The sequence below is a fragment of the Limanda limanda genome, chromosome 4 (genome assembly GCF_963576545.1).
Source record: "Limanda limanda chromosome 4, fLimLim1.1, whole genome shotgun sequence".
NCBI classification, from domain to species: Eukaryota; Metazoa; Chordata; class Actinopteri; order Pleuronectiformes; family Pleuronectidae; genus Limanda; species Limanda limanda.
The window spans coordinates 30,929,481-30,947,328 of record NC_083639.1 but is presented as its reverse complement, the minus strand read 5'-3'; the positions used below and the strand labels follow the sequence as shown (position 1 = coordinate 30,947,328).

Below are 17,848 nucleotides of genomic sequence, written 5' to 3'. Positions count from 1 at the left end.
TCCGGCGTCCACAGGGAGATCTGATCCAGTCCTCCAAACAACAGACAACCAAAGAAGAAGAATAGAGGAAGACGAGTTGAGATGTTTTCAGACATGAACTCTGGATACAGCTCATCCCTCATCACCAGAAGATCTGGAATCTCCTCGTGTTTCCAAGTGGACGTCTTCGTCTTCTACGTGTCCGGCTCCTCTTCTTCATCCCGAGATGTCTGTGTTCTTCACGTTTCACGTCGGTCACGTGTTAGAAACCTCGTCCAAACCTCCACTCGCTCTCTGGGAAGCTTCCACACATTGTCCTGCTGGTTCCTCACATGGACTCACTCTGACATTTTACAGATTTTACCAGGAGGCTGCAGGAGAAGATCCAGAACATGTCGAAAGACACTGACTCAGACATTTGTTCTCACAGACAAAACCTGCAGAACACGTGAGGAACATGTGAGGAACATGTCAGGAACACGTCAGGAACACATCAGGAACAACTTGAGATATTCTATTTCTGGAACTGTCTTAAAAGCCGAGTATTCCTGCAGCTCAAATATCCAGCGGAGCCTGAACATGTTAAAATATTTAGAAGCACATTTGCATAAGTTTCAGTGAAAGTGTTTGTGTCTGAAACTCAGAGACAGAGCGTCCGACTAAAGCTGAACAACATGGGACGCTCTCATGGTTGTTATTTAATTGTTTTTCTCTGAGTGAATTTACTTTATAACATGAAACAAAGTCTTGATTATTAGTCAGTGATTCACCAGGTGAGTGATGACCTATGTGAATATCCACATGTGTGTGTCCTGATTGGTCTGATCTGCTGGAAGGTAACTGGAGAACTCAATACTTATCTGAGCCAAGAACACACACACACACACACACACACACACACACACACACACACACACACACACACACACACACACCACAACAAGGCAAAGACACAAAGGCACAGTGGTTACACACTGTAGCGTACAGACCACAGAGAACTAAAGAGAATCAATGGTTGTGTTAATGTATGAGCCTGAGGTGTTGTGAGTGCACTGACCTGTTAACAAGCATCCAGTGTGTGTGTGTGTGTGCGTGTGTGTGTGTGTGTGTGTGTGTGGTTGTGTGTGTGTGTGTGTGTTTCATGGTTTTGAACATGTGATTATCAGAAGTGTTTTTGTAAGAAATGAAAGAATCGTTGCTTTGTCTCAATGATTTCAAAACATATTCAATTCAATACAAATTCCTCCAGAGTCAATATTATATTCAACATGTCACAATAACGTTAATGGACACAAGTGGGTTTTTTTGTGTGTGTTTTTTGTGAATGTAAAAGCACTACACACTTTACATGAGATGTTCCCTGTCCCTTCGTGTGAGTTTCTGTTGTGTTGCACGTGTTTGTGAGTCAGTGACAATTCACTCCCGATGTGTTTAGAAGAATCTCCGAGACAAACCAGAGGTGTTTCTGTTTTATTTATATCTTCACGTCACCGTCTGTGCTGCTGATGAAAATGCAAAATAGAAAAACCTCGACAGATTATCTCTCTCGTGTTAATTCTCCTCATCTGGAGCACGGAACACGCAGCTGGAGGAAACGCTGCTGTGGAGATATGATAAAGCTTCTTATGGAGCCGCAGAGCAGAGAAGAATAAAACAGAAGGAGAGCAGGACGGAGCAGGACCGAACACAAAGGAGCTTCTTCTTTTAAAAGACTGTAAAACCAGAAGCCGGTTAACTCCTCATCCCGACACGCTGCTCAAGACAGAGACGGATGAGAAGCTGTTGGTCGTGACTCAGATCAGATCTGTGAGGAAGCTGGAGATCACGCTGGGTTCATCGTGATCCTCAACAAGAGCAGGTCGAAACCCACAAGGTGACTGGAGCTTTTCTTTCAGAGAGAGAATAACTTTACCAAGTCGAGCTCATACCTTCGATAACAGTTCCTTAAAGTGAGACTGGTCCGAAAGTTTTAACTGTAAACTATATTTTATTATAAAGTTGATTATTAAAAGTGAACTAACACAGGACACAGGTCAGACATCGGGCTGGACCCTCGTTCTCTTCCTGATCTTCACAGCTCCTGACTGAGACCTTCTGTTCATACCAGGATACAGATTCAAAACTAAAACATGCAGAGTCCGTTTCAAGAAATCGTTAAGAACTCAACTAATTTGGTAAATATGTAAATTTGCTCTAGTCCCTATGTTCTTTGTTTTTGCTCTTGTGTAGTTTTTATTCTTCTATTGTTTGTGTTTTACTCTGATATTTAGATAACACTCAGATATCAGTCATCTAATTATGTCTGATTTAAATCCTTATTCCCTGGAAAATAATAAAACTTTATATTATCTTATCTCACAATATTAAAGACAGTAAATTCCTGAATGTCCCTCGAGACGTCTCCACACAACCACATTGGTGCATCCGTCCGTCCCTTTCTTATGAGATAAGATCTCAAGACGTCTCCAGGGACAACGGCCGTCAGCTCTTTGTAATCAAATGTAATCGAGTGTTTTCAGGTTTAAATGCTCAGGTTCAGACAGAAGGTTTCAGCTCAGGAGAGGAACACAGACTTTGGGCTCTTTAACTTTTACATGAACAAAAAACCTTTGTAAGACACAAGAGGAAAGTCAAACTGAAAAACATCCTTCGTCATCCTCATCGTCGTCACACTATTGTCCAGCGTCAACAGAAGTTTCAAAGAAGCTAATCTGAGAATCACAAGCTGTGGGTTTAAATCGGCCCCCGGCACTCGAACATGAATAAATTAATTAATGAATTCAGTTTCTTAGAATCGGCCCCTGGGAAAATCGACTGGTAATTATACTTAAAACACAAAGAAACATCTCTGATCAACTCAAACATCCGTGGTTGTTTCTGTGCCACAGGCAGAAACTCCGAGGTCACCACTCGGTCACATGCTGCCTTGGGGATTAAGATATTTTCTATTTAACATTTAATTAGAAGAAAGACGGAAAAAGAGTCGAAGAAAGAGAGAGAGAGAAGAGAGCAGCAGAGCAGGAGCTGTCGATCACTCTTACCTTGACATTCGGCTTCCTCGTAGAAAATCCTCTGAACCATCCTGAAAGGAGACAAACAGAAACAACAGGATTTATGTGAAGTGTTCACGTGTTCGTGCTTCTGATGAGTTTGGTTTTAATTAAAGACTTAGTTTTCAACACATGTTCTGTGTGAGACTATGAGATGCAGCTTTTTCAACTTGTGACAAAATGAAAAAAGAAGTTTTGAAATGATTAATCTTGTATAATACAGTTCTCCTGTAAATCAGTTTCTGTGTCTCGTCAGAGTGGAAATAAAACCGATTGTGTGTCCGACTCCTGGAACTGAACGGCTCGGGTGACCTCTGTCTGTCAGTGACCGAGGGAAGCAAGAGAGACGTCTACATCAAAATGATTCATATTATTACTTTGACCTTCACGGAGAGAACATCTATTTATTATGTTTTTATTGGAGATTTCAAAACTCTGAGTATCTGAGACACAACCGACTCCTTTTTAAAAAATTTCTGAAAGACGTTCCAGTCGCACACAGACCGGGACACGTGTCCATCTTATCTTCCTGCAAAATCCTTTCCTCAGCAGATCTCGCTGCTCTGATATGAATATGGAGGAGGGAGGCTTAATTGGCCGGGGTAATTAATAACCAATCAAGATTCATTTATCACCCTCGTTAAGACGGCTGTGTTTACTCCCCTGCCTCTCGTCTATATGCTAATCAGACCGGGGCCGGACCAGCAGCGTCTGGGTCTGTTTGAAGGAGTTGAAATGAGGACGGTGTGTGTGTGTCTGTGTGTGTGTGTGCGTTTTTGTGTGTGTCTGTGTGTGCGTTTGTGTAGCCAAACTCGTTTACTGCTTGTGTAAGATATGAGAAACACGAGGGAGGAAAGACGGCAATAAAAGCTTCATTTGTACACGTGCATGTGTATATCATTATTATCATTATTATTATTATTAAATACTGTAGGTGTGTAAGCAGAGATGACAGGGCAGGTGTGTGTGTGTGTGTGTGTGTGTGTGTGTGTGTGTGGGACCTCGCAGGTGCATATTTGTGTCTAATTTGTTCCCTGTCACACATCGTCTCTCTGAGGAAGAATAATCATCTCTCCTCCTGGAGCCAAACGACTCAGCGAGTGATTATTAGAAGAATCATTTGCAGCGTTATCACAATAATAATCACTGCACATCACTTCTGAGTGGGAGGCAGAACTGGAGGAGAGACTTCTGAGGCTCTGACTCAACTCATTATGAATACGGCGTTATAGAATAAATGCAGGTTTCCATCAGGCGATCAAATCAACCAAATATGAGTCTTAAACGATGCTTCACGTCCCTGGAGCTCCGCCCCAGATGGTTTATGCAAAAAAGAAATAGCTTGTTGATGCAGTAATATCAAGCAGCTGAGCTCCTCACTGTCAATCAACAGGTACTGATCGATTAGTATCTGATCAATATCCTGTTGTTAAGTCCTGACGTGTGTGATGAGTCCCTCACTGTAACTGAAGCTCTCAGATGGTGAACGAGAATAAATACAACTCAAATAAATTTTGGCCATCGTCAGTGTTTTCTAATGTTAGCAAACACCTGTGATGGGTGTTTAACGTCAGAAATATCCATGCACCTCATGTTATTAAGCCTGAAAGTAAAAAGTACTGGATGTAAGTAAGCTAGCAGAGTAACGCTAACTGTCAACTCTCCACCTCAAAGGTTCAGTGTGAAGAGATCTATTGTTAGAAACTGAATATAAAAGAATCCTAGAGATGTGGTTCTTCTAAATTGTATAAACTGTAGTTTTATTTACCCCAGAATTATGGGGTGCCGTTTGTCAAGCAGCTCACCCTGAAAATAACAGCAACATTTTGTCACATTTAGCGAGTAGGGCGACTGTCCCCGCAGCCACTCAGCCCTGCTCTGTGGCGCCCCGCCCACAACCCGTATCTCATAATAATGACTTAATATGTCATTATTATGAGATACCCGGATGTACATTGTCCTAAACTTTCTCGGGATCTCGCAAAAGTCATTTTGCTGTCCTCATTTTCCCCCGTGTCCCCTGGGGGGCTCCGTAATAAACACACTCTGACTTCCTCGAGCTTTTATTTTGTTACTACTTCCTGTACCGGCATTTGAATTTGCATATTAGCTAAATATTTAGTTTCACCCGAAACATTTAGATTTAACATTTAGATTTAGATTTAGATTTAACATTTAGATTTAAATTTAACATTTAGATTAAACATTTAGATTTAAATTTAGATTTAACATTTATATTTAGATTTAACATTTAGATTTAACATTTATATTTAGATTCAGATTTAACATTTAGATTTAAATTTAACAATTAGATTTAAATTTAACATTTAGATTTAACATTTAGATTTAAATTTAACATTTAGATTTAACATTTAGATTTAAATTTAACATTTAGATTTAACATTTAGATTTAAATTTAACATTTAGATTTAAATTTAACATTTAGATTTAGATTTAGATTTAGCATTTAGATTTAACATTTAACATTTAAGTGTTACATTTAACATTTGGATTTAAATGTTTAAAATATCTCCAAGTTGACAAATATTGTTGTAAATGTGCAAAAAAGTGACTCAAAAATTCACACCAGTTTTTTAAACATGGTTTGAAGCTAAATGTGACAAAATGTTGCTGTTATTTTCAGCGTGAGCTGCTTGACAAACGGCACCCCATACAGAATGGCCCTTTCATATATTTAAATACTTAGTTGATATTTACATCAGGAGCGACCCGCTCTCTCTCTACGGAGGCAGCCATGTTTTTTACAGGAGCCCAGACTGGACAAACTAAACCTTTAGAGTTTCTATGACAACTGAAGCCTCCACAGGTTCACTTTCATGTTTTGGTGTTCATCTGCAACATGAAACTTCACCACTAGATGTCACTAAATCCGACACACTGGACCTTTAATGGATGAACTTATCTCCATTACAACCCACTAACAGCTGATCTCTATGACTCCTGCTTGTTCACCTGTTATCTACCGGCAGCCATCTTCCCTCTGTAACACATCTTCCACAGCAGCCGTTCTTATAAACTGATGAGAGTCTTTGCTGCGACTGTGGTTCTTCAGTAACGCTGACAGAGTCCAAATCTCCTACTTTAAATTGCTGCCATGCTCTTAAAGGAAGTCTAATGCCTTCTCAAGTGTTATGACTCTAAGCTATATTTGAAGAATGGACCTCAGGGATTGCATTCCTGCAGCCGGCTGCCTTCTCCATATCAATGTCACTACAGCCACTGAGCCGCTGTCTGCAGAGGAGACTCTAGCTTTAGAGCAGAAGGAGAAGGTGGAAAGATCCTTTTAAGAAAGACTCAGAGTTCCTTCTCAGTGTTAAAAGCTCTGCAGTGTTTCTGCAGCAGCTGAAACAAACAAACACAAGCACACACACACCCTGAAGTGAAGAGACAAATCCATCCAGTATCTGCATTGTTCCAGAAGTAAACATCCCATTTATATTCTGATTAGAGACTTTGATTATCAGCCGTAACATTAAAACCATCCCAGGTAGATTTACCGCAAGCAACGAGGGTGTGAAATCATTTTAAATAATCGTGTAGAAGCCAGAAGTTCACATGACGTCGGCTGCATTTTAGGAAAAACAAGTTTTAATTGCGAAGACACAGAGAAGAACTACACTTCCCACAATCCTGCAGGAGACCTGTCGAGAAGGACGACGTGTGAGAAGCTGTGACTCCGCCTCGGATCAGATGACGATCGTGTTCCTGATGTGAGGATCGAGTTTCACTACCGGAGCAAATCCTGAACATCAGGGTGTGATAGGACGATTCTCTGACCAGTGGAGAAGGGCGTTCGATGCTGATTGGCTTGAGTGCAAACTTTGAATTTGAGTGAATGTGGAGGAAGACGCAGCCAAACAAAGACGCAGGAAATGACAAGATGCTGGTTCTGGCCCCAGTCGGCCTCCGGCCCCCGGTCGATGGCTGCGTCCTGCTCAGCTGTGGCTAATGGAGCTCACACTCACTCATTATCTGCAGAAGACAACATCTCCCTCTCGAGCCTCACACACGTTCCGGCTCCAGCTGCGAGCTCCTGTCTGACTCGGGCTCCGGTCCAGGTCCAACCAGCCTATTACCGGCTATTTACAGCTCATTACTGAAGGAAGCAGCGATGAGTGTGACTCTGTTTCCACAGTGAGCAGCGGAGATAACGGCCGCCGCAGCATTAGAAGCTTTTCCAGCTGCAGCTCTCATGAAGATTTGTGGACAAAGAGCAGGAGACAAACTAACACTGCTGCTGCTGCACTGAAAATAAGAATAATGTGGAAAAGTACCAACCAGTTGTTTTCTCAGAGGACAGAAGATACAGATGTTTAAATTAAATAACTCTACTGGGTACACAGGAAGGAAATTGTGTATTTACATTTATTTTTGAGCATAAAATAATAATAAAAAATGATTGTTTCACGTGAGGCTGTCTACTTATTACTTTTATATCTTGATCAGTGTGAACGTATTGTTGTGATTAGGGTTGCAAAGGGGCGGAAAGTTTAGCTCGGGAATTTTGGAAATTTTGAAAACAAAAAAAAAATACCCAAATTAAACGCTGAGCAATGAAATCTTCATTCAAAACTCTATTTTAAAGATGTATGGAACGTTGAGTTTCAACCCTCCACTGTGCATTCTTCCATCACATGCACAGATAACTCCCAGCATGCTTCACTCTACAGCAGGGCTACTGAGGCCTGCTGTAGAGTGAAGGACTAGTCAGGTCAGTTTCCATGATATTACTGGGAAAATATATTAGCATGCTGATTGAGGATTGTTCATCTGTTCATCTAGACTATTTCCATTCATTTATCCATCAAATGTAAAATATGTTTACAGACGATTGCAATTGTTTGGCTAACTATTTATATCTCTGGCATTGCATTAGTGTTTTTTTACAATCTTTTTTCTCATCTTATTCTACAGAACAATGCCACGTGCACTCTCTCATGTGTGGAGACATTTCACCCCATCCAATGTAGAAGGAAAGGCTGTGTACATTAGCAAATACTGTGCAAAGACCTATGTTAAGAATGACACAACGATGCAGAAGCATATAGTCAAGTGCCCAAAGTTTCCTCAGGGCTCAAATCAGCCTATGACAAAACAAAATGTTTATATTTATGTCTGTATATGACAAGGTAAATACAGTTAGTATAAATTACCCACAACATTTCCAGTTTATTCCCGTTAATTCCCATTAATTCCCGTATATTCCCGTTTATTCCAGTTAATTCCCATGGAAAGTTTCCAACTTTTAATATTCCCGGAATTTTGCAACCCTAGTTGTGATTGAACCTGATCATTCTGTGTCTGTCAAAACCAGCTGTGAACCTTGTTTTTAAAGCTGCGGTAAAAATAAAGTATAAATTATGATCATGTTGAGACACAGCTCCACACAGCAGGAGGTTCAGAGTAGCTCCTGTACGTAGTGCATGTGTTACCGGTGCAGGACCAGTGGTCTCAGCGCTGGTGATACTGGTCCAGAGACGTGATCTCTGTGTCAAACCATCAGGTCGAAGTCTTACCTTCACATTTCTCCAGGATCTGAACCGTCTCTCCGACCTCCAGAGTCAAGCCCTGAGTCAGCGAGCCGCGGAAGCTGCAGATCACTGAGGACACACAGAGAGGAAACACATGAGCTTCTGAGAAGGTCTTACTTATTCAGCACAGCAAACGCTTTCATCATTCATTCATCGGAAAACTTTTCTTTTTAAATTGCTCGTAGGTCGTAAACCACGTGATGCTCTCACGCGCCCTGGTCCCGTGAGAGCAGCGTGACGTCAGCCTCTGATCGGCCACGTCCTCGCTGTCCCAGCTCCTGTTGATGTTAATATTCCTCATGACTGCTCCAGTTCACCCGGAGAACAACAGAGCTCTGAGCTGCCTCTGCTGTCACTGAACATCACCGGCTACAGGAACAAAACGTACAGTACGGAAACGTCCCGGGGAAGGAAGATGTATTTCTGTTTGGATTCTAATCCCGTCAGGATGTAACTTTCCGCCCTGGGTGTTTCTACACTCTCTGCTCTCAGCTGCTCGATATGAAACCGATGCTTTAACATTCAAACCACGTCAGATGTTTGATGTTCAGTAAACATTCTGCCACACAGGAGAACACGAGTTGATCTGAGGAGCTGAACAAAGTGTTTACTTCCAAACAAACAAGTGAAAAGCACAAGGGAACTCGTCTCATCAGGAATCTGCCAGGAGTCATATTTATTGATTTACACCAACTTGTGAGTCCTTATATTTAAAGGATTCAAAACTTTATCACACTTCAGCTCTTATGTGTCGTGACATTCAATGTGAAGAGCTACGAAAAGACAAGTGGGAAGAATGAGAACTAGACATTTTAAATGATAAAAAGGTTAAAAATTGAAGGTTTAAATATGTCACAAAGGTAAATATGCAAGATCATGAAAAGTCTTCTTTTATTGTTACACTGCTCATGTAAATAAAGATGGACGACGCATACTGCTCATACTGGAGCTCAACCAATCAGGAGTCAGTCTCAGCTGTCAATCATGATGTCATCAAATAACTGATTCAAACCAAATTGATCAGAAACACTTGAACACACATTTATCTAAAGTCGACTTTGATCTGTTGGTTTGGTCCATGTCCCGTCTGCTAACATGGAGAGGTTTAGGACTTATACTGCAGCCGGCCACCAGGGGGCGATGGAGAGGATTTGGCATCACTATCGGAAGCTGTCATGTCGTCCATCTTTACCACAGTCTAGGAATGTGATCAAGGTCGAGGGTTTACTGTCTAAAGGTCAGAGGTCACCATCCTGGGGGCCGGAGGCAAAGAAGCTGTTTCTTTGTCCATAAAAAATGCAAAGCTGCAGTTTGATATCGATTTTGACATCTTTTTTACATCTAAAATATAGTTTTTGTAAAAGTCTAAGTGTCTGATTACCATTAAACACATCGTGAGGACATGGTCATCATCCACTGTGTCTTACATATGAAATATGAATGTAAATAGCTTTGCAGGAAGTAAAAGAAAAAACAGAACCCTCTTGCCCAAAGGCAAATCAGCACTTCTCTCTCGCCTGCGTCCTGAAGCAGAAGTGAGGAGTTGAGCTGAGGCCACTCGACAGCAGCAGCCTGCTCTGAATGCAGAGGACGGAACCAGACAGGATCTGAACTCTGCTCCGTCTCCGTCCGTGGGAAACTCAAACAGTCTCCAGGAAGTCTCTCTGTGTTCGATCAGGTCCTGAGGTCAACAAGTTCTGGTCTCGTTAGCTCTGAGGGGGTTCGACCTTCGAGGAGTCAAAGTCAACGTACAAGGTCGCAGTGCTTGAGGTCTCACGCCAGAGACTCCTCCCACAACCAGAGACTCCTCCCACAACCAGAGACTCCTCCCATGACCAGAGACTCCTCCCACGACCGGCGAGGGTCAGTGCCGATCAAATACAGACAAATCCTCCGTGTGGTCAAGGTTCCATGTTTACAACGTGTGAAGCAATCGTCAATCAATCATTGAATCAAATTACATTTGTATAATCTCATATTCACACATCACAGTTTCTCTCAAAGATCTTAACAAGGAGCGACATCCTCCGTTCTTAACTCTGATCAAGAGTCAAACTACCAAAGAAACTTTAATAACCGGAAATAATCACATGTGAGGATCCCAGGCTGCGAGTAACTGAACACATCCACAAAATAACTGTATTTACTACATTGAGAAGAAGAAACTGTTTGTATGTATATATGTACATGTATGTTTAACAACTTTATACTTATAATTTTCATGAATATAATTGGATGTATTTATACGTGTACGTAGTTACAGTAAGACGGACGACGTGTCTCCACTTCCTGTCGTCGTACGATAATGAAGCTAAAATATTTCAGATTTACAAGAGACACTGTTCAGGCTGTGCAGGGAGAACTCTCTCTCTCTCTCTGTCTCTCTCTCTGTCTCTCTGTCTCTCTCTCTCTGTGTATCTATCTCTCTCTCTCTCTCTCTGTCATCATCCCTCTCTCTCTGTCACTGTCATGCACTCGCTCTCCATTATTAACACCTCTCTCACTGTTTTTCTATCAATGACACCCTCTCTCCCTTTGTGTCTCTCTGTCATTTGTCCATTGTCCCTCTCTGTCATCACTGTCACTCTGTTGTCGTCTCGGCCTCGTCAGTCCGTCATTGGTTCGGTCGCCCTCGCTCTGTCTGTCTCTCTTGTTCTGTCCTCAGACCAGAGGCTGAAGACAAATGTTTGGTGTCTGTGAACGAGGGACAACGGAGAGAGGTGAAGAGGTGAAGGGGAATCAACCTCACGCACCTTTCACCACTTGGTTTTTCCCGAAAAGCTAAGACTAATAAATGTAAGTTGTTGGCAACAGTTGAATATTGTTGTTCCTAAAACATGAAACAACACAAACCACATGATGTTTACAGGAACGAGTGGTTCTGTTCGAGTCCTTTAGGAGCGAGAGAATCAAAGTCTTTCCAGATTAAACACAAATGTTTCCCAGCATGAGAAAATCTGATATTATTGAAAATGTTCGATGTTCATGTCACATCTTCCAGATTAAGTTTAATCCCAGTAAAACCAAATATAGATCTGGACCAGCCTGTAATCCCTGAAACATCTGATCACATAAAGTGCTTCTGTTTTGTTTTAAAAAAAATAACACAATAACACAGACCAACAAAAACAAACATAGTTGTTATTCTTCGTTGTTGTTTTCCACAAAAGTTTCACTCTCACACAAACTTTTGGATTCGTTGGTTCACTTCATGGTGAGATGTGTTTTTTTTATTTATTCATATTTGTATTTATTTTCTCCTCCTTCGAGCGACGCTGTCAGAGAGCAGAGAGTCCTCCAGAGAAAAGAGGAGGCAAACAACCACACAAACAAACACACACAGACAAACACACACAGACACAGACACACAACACACACACACAGGGATTAGCTCTATTCAGCTGGAATTGGCATTTAGTTTATCCAGAGGTTTAGGTCAATAGTCAAATGACAAATGACTCACATCTGTTGGTCGCACTGAGCCTGTGGCCTGTTTGTGTGTTCATGAATGTGAGAGGACACAACCACAGGAGGAAGAGAAATACTGGATGTGTAGTTTTGTGCAAGAATCTCTGTGTGTGTATGTGTGTGTGTGCATGTGCGTGGGTGTGTGTGTGTCTGTGCATGTGCGTGGGTGGCACCTGAACGAGTTATTTTCTCCGACAAGATAATTCAATTCATGGTGCAACTTCCAATGCTCTGTTTCAATATTTAATTGATGCTCCGGAGTTTCACCAAAGCCCAAATTGAAAAGGACGTTTGACACAAACTTAATGGTTGTGAATTATTCAGAGAAGAGAAGTAGAGTCGAACAAAGAATGTTCATTTGGAGAAAAGAAGATGGGAGTGCTTTTAACCAAAGTACCTACCAGTGGTGCTTAATGGAGACGGCGGTTTAACATGAGATTTCCACATTTGTGTTGATGCCACTGTGTAGGAACATTAACACACAATCGGTTCATCTTTTATGAGTGCAAACACTAAAATAATGGAATCTGACCAGACTCAGGAAAAACAAATCCACACACCCGTTCACAGCACTCATGATAAAAAAATAAAACTGCAGCCAACTTGTGTGAGCACAGTTCCAAGCATCTTTTATTCAGTGCAACACAAGCTAACACTATGTTCTCAACTTTCACAATAAAAATCTGTGTCGGTTGGAAATGAGAGTTTCATTTCAGCGTATAAAGCAAATCCACAGTGCGTCAGTCAGAGGAATGAGACGGCCCACATCGAGATGTTCGAGAGGTTATGATGATACTGACGATAATCTCTCATAGAGTCGTGTGTGTGGTGGAGATCGTGACCCTGGGTGGTGCCCCGGGTGAGGCACACACGTGATGACCACCTGAACACAAAACAACCTCCATGTCAAACAAATAAACTGCATTGATGCAAAATGATAAAGTATCAAGATGCTAACATGTCCCTGGAAAACTCCGCCCGTGTACTATTCACTGTCACTGACGCCTGAAAGCATGAGACCACACCCGTCTAGAAACTCATCTTCAGTTCTATTTGTACGACACCAGACAGGAGGATAGGAGGATACTGGCTTGTTTGGAAAAGTGTAGGATGCTCTTTAGAAGAGGTATTTCATATGGAATACTGTTTTGAAAACGAAGTCGTACTCTGGATGAATCTACAACAACTTCAACTTCAAATGAAACCACAATAATATGTGACACGCAAGAAAATATCGCAAAAACACACGATTCGGCCTTAAAGCCTCTTAATGGAGTTCCCTCCTCTACAGTCAACGGTCCAGGACCAACGCACGTGATGAAGCTTCTCATGTTTCATGCATCATCCGCCTGATGCTGTAATATGCAGCTGCCTAAGAAACATATTACACACACACTCAGTGTGTTCCATCAGTAGGCACATGAAAGGGAATGAAAGGGAATCCCTCGGGTGGGAGCAGGGCTGCACTGTGTGTGTCTCTGTGTGTGTGTGTGTGTGTGAGAACCAATTTGCGGTGGAGATTTGTGTAGCTCTTTAGAGCAAAGACGTTTCTGCAAAGTAAAAGAGAAATGTCAGAGATCTGCTTGTGTGTACTTTGTGTGTACTTTGTGTGTACTTGTGATAGAGACAGGAAGATAAAATGGTTTTACTTGTACGTGTGTTGTACGTTGTGTGTTTGAGACAGACAGCGAGACGGAGAATGAACAGGAGACACTTGTTAATGGTTATTTCCTACATATGTTGACATGTAAAACCAAGTTTAGGGTTGTGGTTAGGACCAGGTTCGGGTTAGGAGTTAAGATCCTTTATGTGAGAGATTGATTTGTTCTGAGTTTAGCAAACAATAGGCAGAGTTTTCAATTTCATTTCAATTGTAGTATTAACACATCGTCCCTCCGACAAGGTACAACACACCTGACTCGAAATGTGTTGTCACGATGTAGCTACACATCAATGCAGATATATATATATTTGTGTCATAGAATTCGTGGAACTCAAACACACAGATTAGCTTGTTTCTATTGGACGAGCACGTGTTCGTCCCTCACTGTGAATTTTAAGGACATTTTTCTTCTGCATTCTCACATTGACCTCCGGACTCGTACATTCGTCCGGATCTGAAAGCAGCTTGAGATCAGGGGCTTGAGCATCAAGGGTCCTCACAACTGTAGACAGACTAACGTGTGTGTGTGTGTGTGTGTGTGTGTGTGTGTGTGTGTGTGTGTGTGTGTGTGTGTGTGTGTGTGTGTGTGATCCTGCCTCAGGAACAGATCTCATCCTAATTAAGACTTGAAGCTCGTCATTTTAACATCCTCCTCGATGCCCACGGGCTCATGCAGGCAAAGTCTCAAGTGCACACAGCACTCCAGCAGATGGATTGTGTGTATTTGGCTGTGTTTGTGTCTGAGTGTGTGTGTGTGTGTGTGTGTGTGTGTGTGTGTGTGTGTGTGTCTGAGTGTGTGTGTGTGTGCGTGCGAGAAAGATTTTCCCCATACCCTGTAGTTACTGCTGATGGGGAGGACAGAAAATCACAGGGAACAGCAGAGGAGGAAAAGAGACTCGGATCCAAAGATGATGATGATGATGATGATGAGAGAGGCAGATTCTTTTTGTGTGTGTGTTTGTTTATTTATTTATATGCACGTGCCGTGATTGTACGCCAGCGTGCACGTGAGGCCGATGTCCTGGAATCTGTGTCACGATCTACTGTAAAATGAAAGGTACGACAGAAGCACTGAGGAACGAGGTTGGTCCTGAGAAATGAAAGAAGACGTTAACGCAGAGCGAGCGGAGGAAACGTCTTCCTCAGCAGCAGCGGCGGCGGCGGCGTGCAGAACTAGGCCGCCGCCGTGAAGCGACAGCAGTGAGTGGAACGGCACAGACGGAACACACACACCCACAGACAGCTGAGAGAAACCACACAGATGGGACGAGGATCTCAGTGTGTCACGTCCAGCCTGGAGATCTGCTCCCGGCTATTAATAGGCTAAACGAGAAAAAGCACTCGCTTACACTTTACCCCCCCCCCCCCCCCCCGCAACTGCTCGGCGACTTCGACCTCTGTAACCGACAGTTAGGGTGCTTGATACGGGGCCGTTTCCCCGGGGAGGACGGGAGAATCTGACCCAAGAGAAGGAGTTGAAGTGTCACAGCGACTGGAAGACGGAGCGTGAGATGGTCGTTGAGGCGTCGGCATGAACGAGAGGGAAAAGAAGCTTCTGATGCTGAAGTGGTTCAGCCACGAGTCAGAATGCTTTCAGGGCTCACCCGATCAGGAGGAGCCCCCGGGTGGAGCCAGGAGCTGATGGAGTTACTAAACATCCCATCTGGCCAGAGAACGCCTCAGGATCCACAAGCAAGAGCTGGAAAGTGCAGCTTGGGAGAGGAAGGCTGGAAAACCCTCCTGGAGCGAAGGCTGACAAAAAGAAGTGCCGAGTCATGGGCTGAAACCTCTGGAGGCTGCACTTGATGACCGGGGGTCAGTCGGGGGGGGGGGGGGGGGCAGTGAGGCCCTCCCATTTTGAAGGCTTCCTCAAACACAAATCTGTCCCAAGAAACAAAAGATCCAACGGGCAGATCCCTCTCAGGCCGATGGAATGAACAAGCTGGTGAAGCAAATAGCAAATCTTCTGTTGTCGTCCAAAGGAAGCAAATACTGATTTATTATATATATAGAGAGAGTCTTAGCTGCATATTCTACACAAATACTACTCAGGCTGTATCCACAACACTCTGATGTTCAGCCAGTCGATGGTTTTAGCTCGTCATCAGAAATCCTCTCCGTCCATAACAGGAATCACAGACTGAGCTCCAGTGACGTCCGTTAACAGAGGAGCATTTATAAATGTCAGCATCTTAATCATCTGTTTGGAGATGAAGGTGCTCGCGATGATCTGAGGATGAAAGTTTAATGAAGGTTTTAAATGAAGCTGCTAATGGACACTGTAATCTGTGCTGTGAGATATTTCTGTATCATGAAGAGAGAAACACAGATAACGGAGCTGGATTCTAAAATATTAACGATGAAGCGACTGAAACACTAATGCACTGAAGGTCCCACACTGTCGTATTTACATCTGAAATGTTACCGTCTGGATTTATAGAACTAATGTTGTGGAAAACAGAAGCTTTTCGACTCTTTAACGGCGTCGAATGGAAATTCAAGTTGTTGAGGGCGGAGCTAAAGTCTGCAGATGGGTTTTTGTGACTTTTTGAGCCCGAGGTCACATGTTCTGTCACTTCCTCTTTGTCATTTTATAACCTAAGACTTTATTTGTATAGAAGGTTTTATCTAAACACAACTCCTCCATCCACTCATACAGCACTAAACAGCTGTAAGATATAAATAAAGGAACAGAGAACACTATGGTAACGTTTAAGAATTTAAATATTTAAAAAATCTGAATTAGACAAGTTTGATTCTGAAGAAAAAACAGGATACTTCTCGATTTAAATGTCTTTTTTCTATGATTTCTGGTCTTTATTGTGCATCGACACTGGAGACGACATGTTGGGTCAAAAACATCTGAATCGTGTTTGTTTAAACTCGGAGAAGAAGTAGAAACCGGCTCCACTGAACCAAAGAGGCTGAAAGTTCATCAGTTCAGTAAAGTTCTGTGACTTCCTGTGTGAGCTGAACCTCCGACTGTTCAGTAAACCAATAAAATCAACGTCTGAATACGATAACTAACGTCCTGTTGTTTTCTCATCACTTCCTCCATGTGTCGCGACCTCCCTGCAGCAGCCTGCACCCCCCACCCCCCTCCAGTCTGAAAACCTCTGCTCTTACAAAGGGCACAAACATACACAAACACAAACATTCATCATCTTCACAGGGGCTAATCTTTTCAATTTTTGTATTTAAATTCCCTTTGTTTATTTACAATAACACCTTAACAGATTTCCAGTGCCTCAGATCTGGATAAATGAGCAGATACAGGAATTTTTTAAGAGATTGTCTATAACATTTTCACTGTATCTCAGGTTGTAATTCATGTATATTTTATGTTTATATGTATTGGAAAGCCTGAAATGAGGAGAGAGCATGGACGACATGCAGCGAAGGGTCAGAACTGAACCTGCAGCATCTGAAGAATAATCGTGGATTCCTATGAAAAATAACTGATATCAATCCAGATTTGATTATGTGGTTTCTTAATGGGACTGTAGGTTTGTGTTCTTCTGAGTGTGAACATTGAGTTTAACCGTTTTCTTCCAAACTCCGAGGACACTCATGCCTCAGCTGATGTCCACTGAGTCTCTACTGGAGCAGGAGATGAACAGTTCCTCTGTAATAAACCAGGAGTGTCTTTATATATCCAGTCAACTCCTCCCGTCGTGAAACCAGAACAACACCAGCTTCCTTCCCTCGTCCAGCCGAGTGAAGGTCTCATCAGGATGTAAAGTCAACGTCACTCATCAAACCTTCAGATCCTCCACAAACCTCAAAGTGAAAATACTACAAAAACCTAACTTGAAGCTTCAGAAAATAATAACACCTTAAATCAAAACTTTGCCTGCAGACACACATACACAAACATTCATCATCTTCACAGAGGCTGATCTTTTTAATTTTTGTGTTTAAATTACCTTTGTTTATTTACAATAACACCTTAACAGATTTCCAGTGAACTTTGGCTCAGATCTGGATAAATGAGCAGATACAGGAATATTTTAAGAGATTGTATTTTACATTTTCACTGTATCTCAGGTTATAATTAATGTATATTTTATGTGTATATGTATTGGAAAGCATGAAATGAGGAGAGAGCAGGACGACATGCAGAGAACTGAACCTGT

General features: G+C 42.3%; 1 protein-coding gene across 1 annotated transcript in view; it reads right to left on the bottom strand.

Moving 5' to 3' along the window:
• LOC133000177 (dedicator of cytokinesis protein 3-like) overlaps positions 1-8,882 on the bottom strand; it is a 95,864-nt gene extending 86,982 nt beyond the window's left edge. The window contains 3 exon segments of the mRNA XM_061070041.1: positions 3,021-3,061; positions 8,567-8,650; positions 8,792-8,882. Coding sequence (XP_060926024.1) covers positions 3,021-3,061; positions 8,567-8,650; positions 8,792-8,882 — 216 coding nt within the window.
• Positions 8,883-17,848: the final 8,966 nt, after the last annotated feature.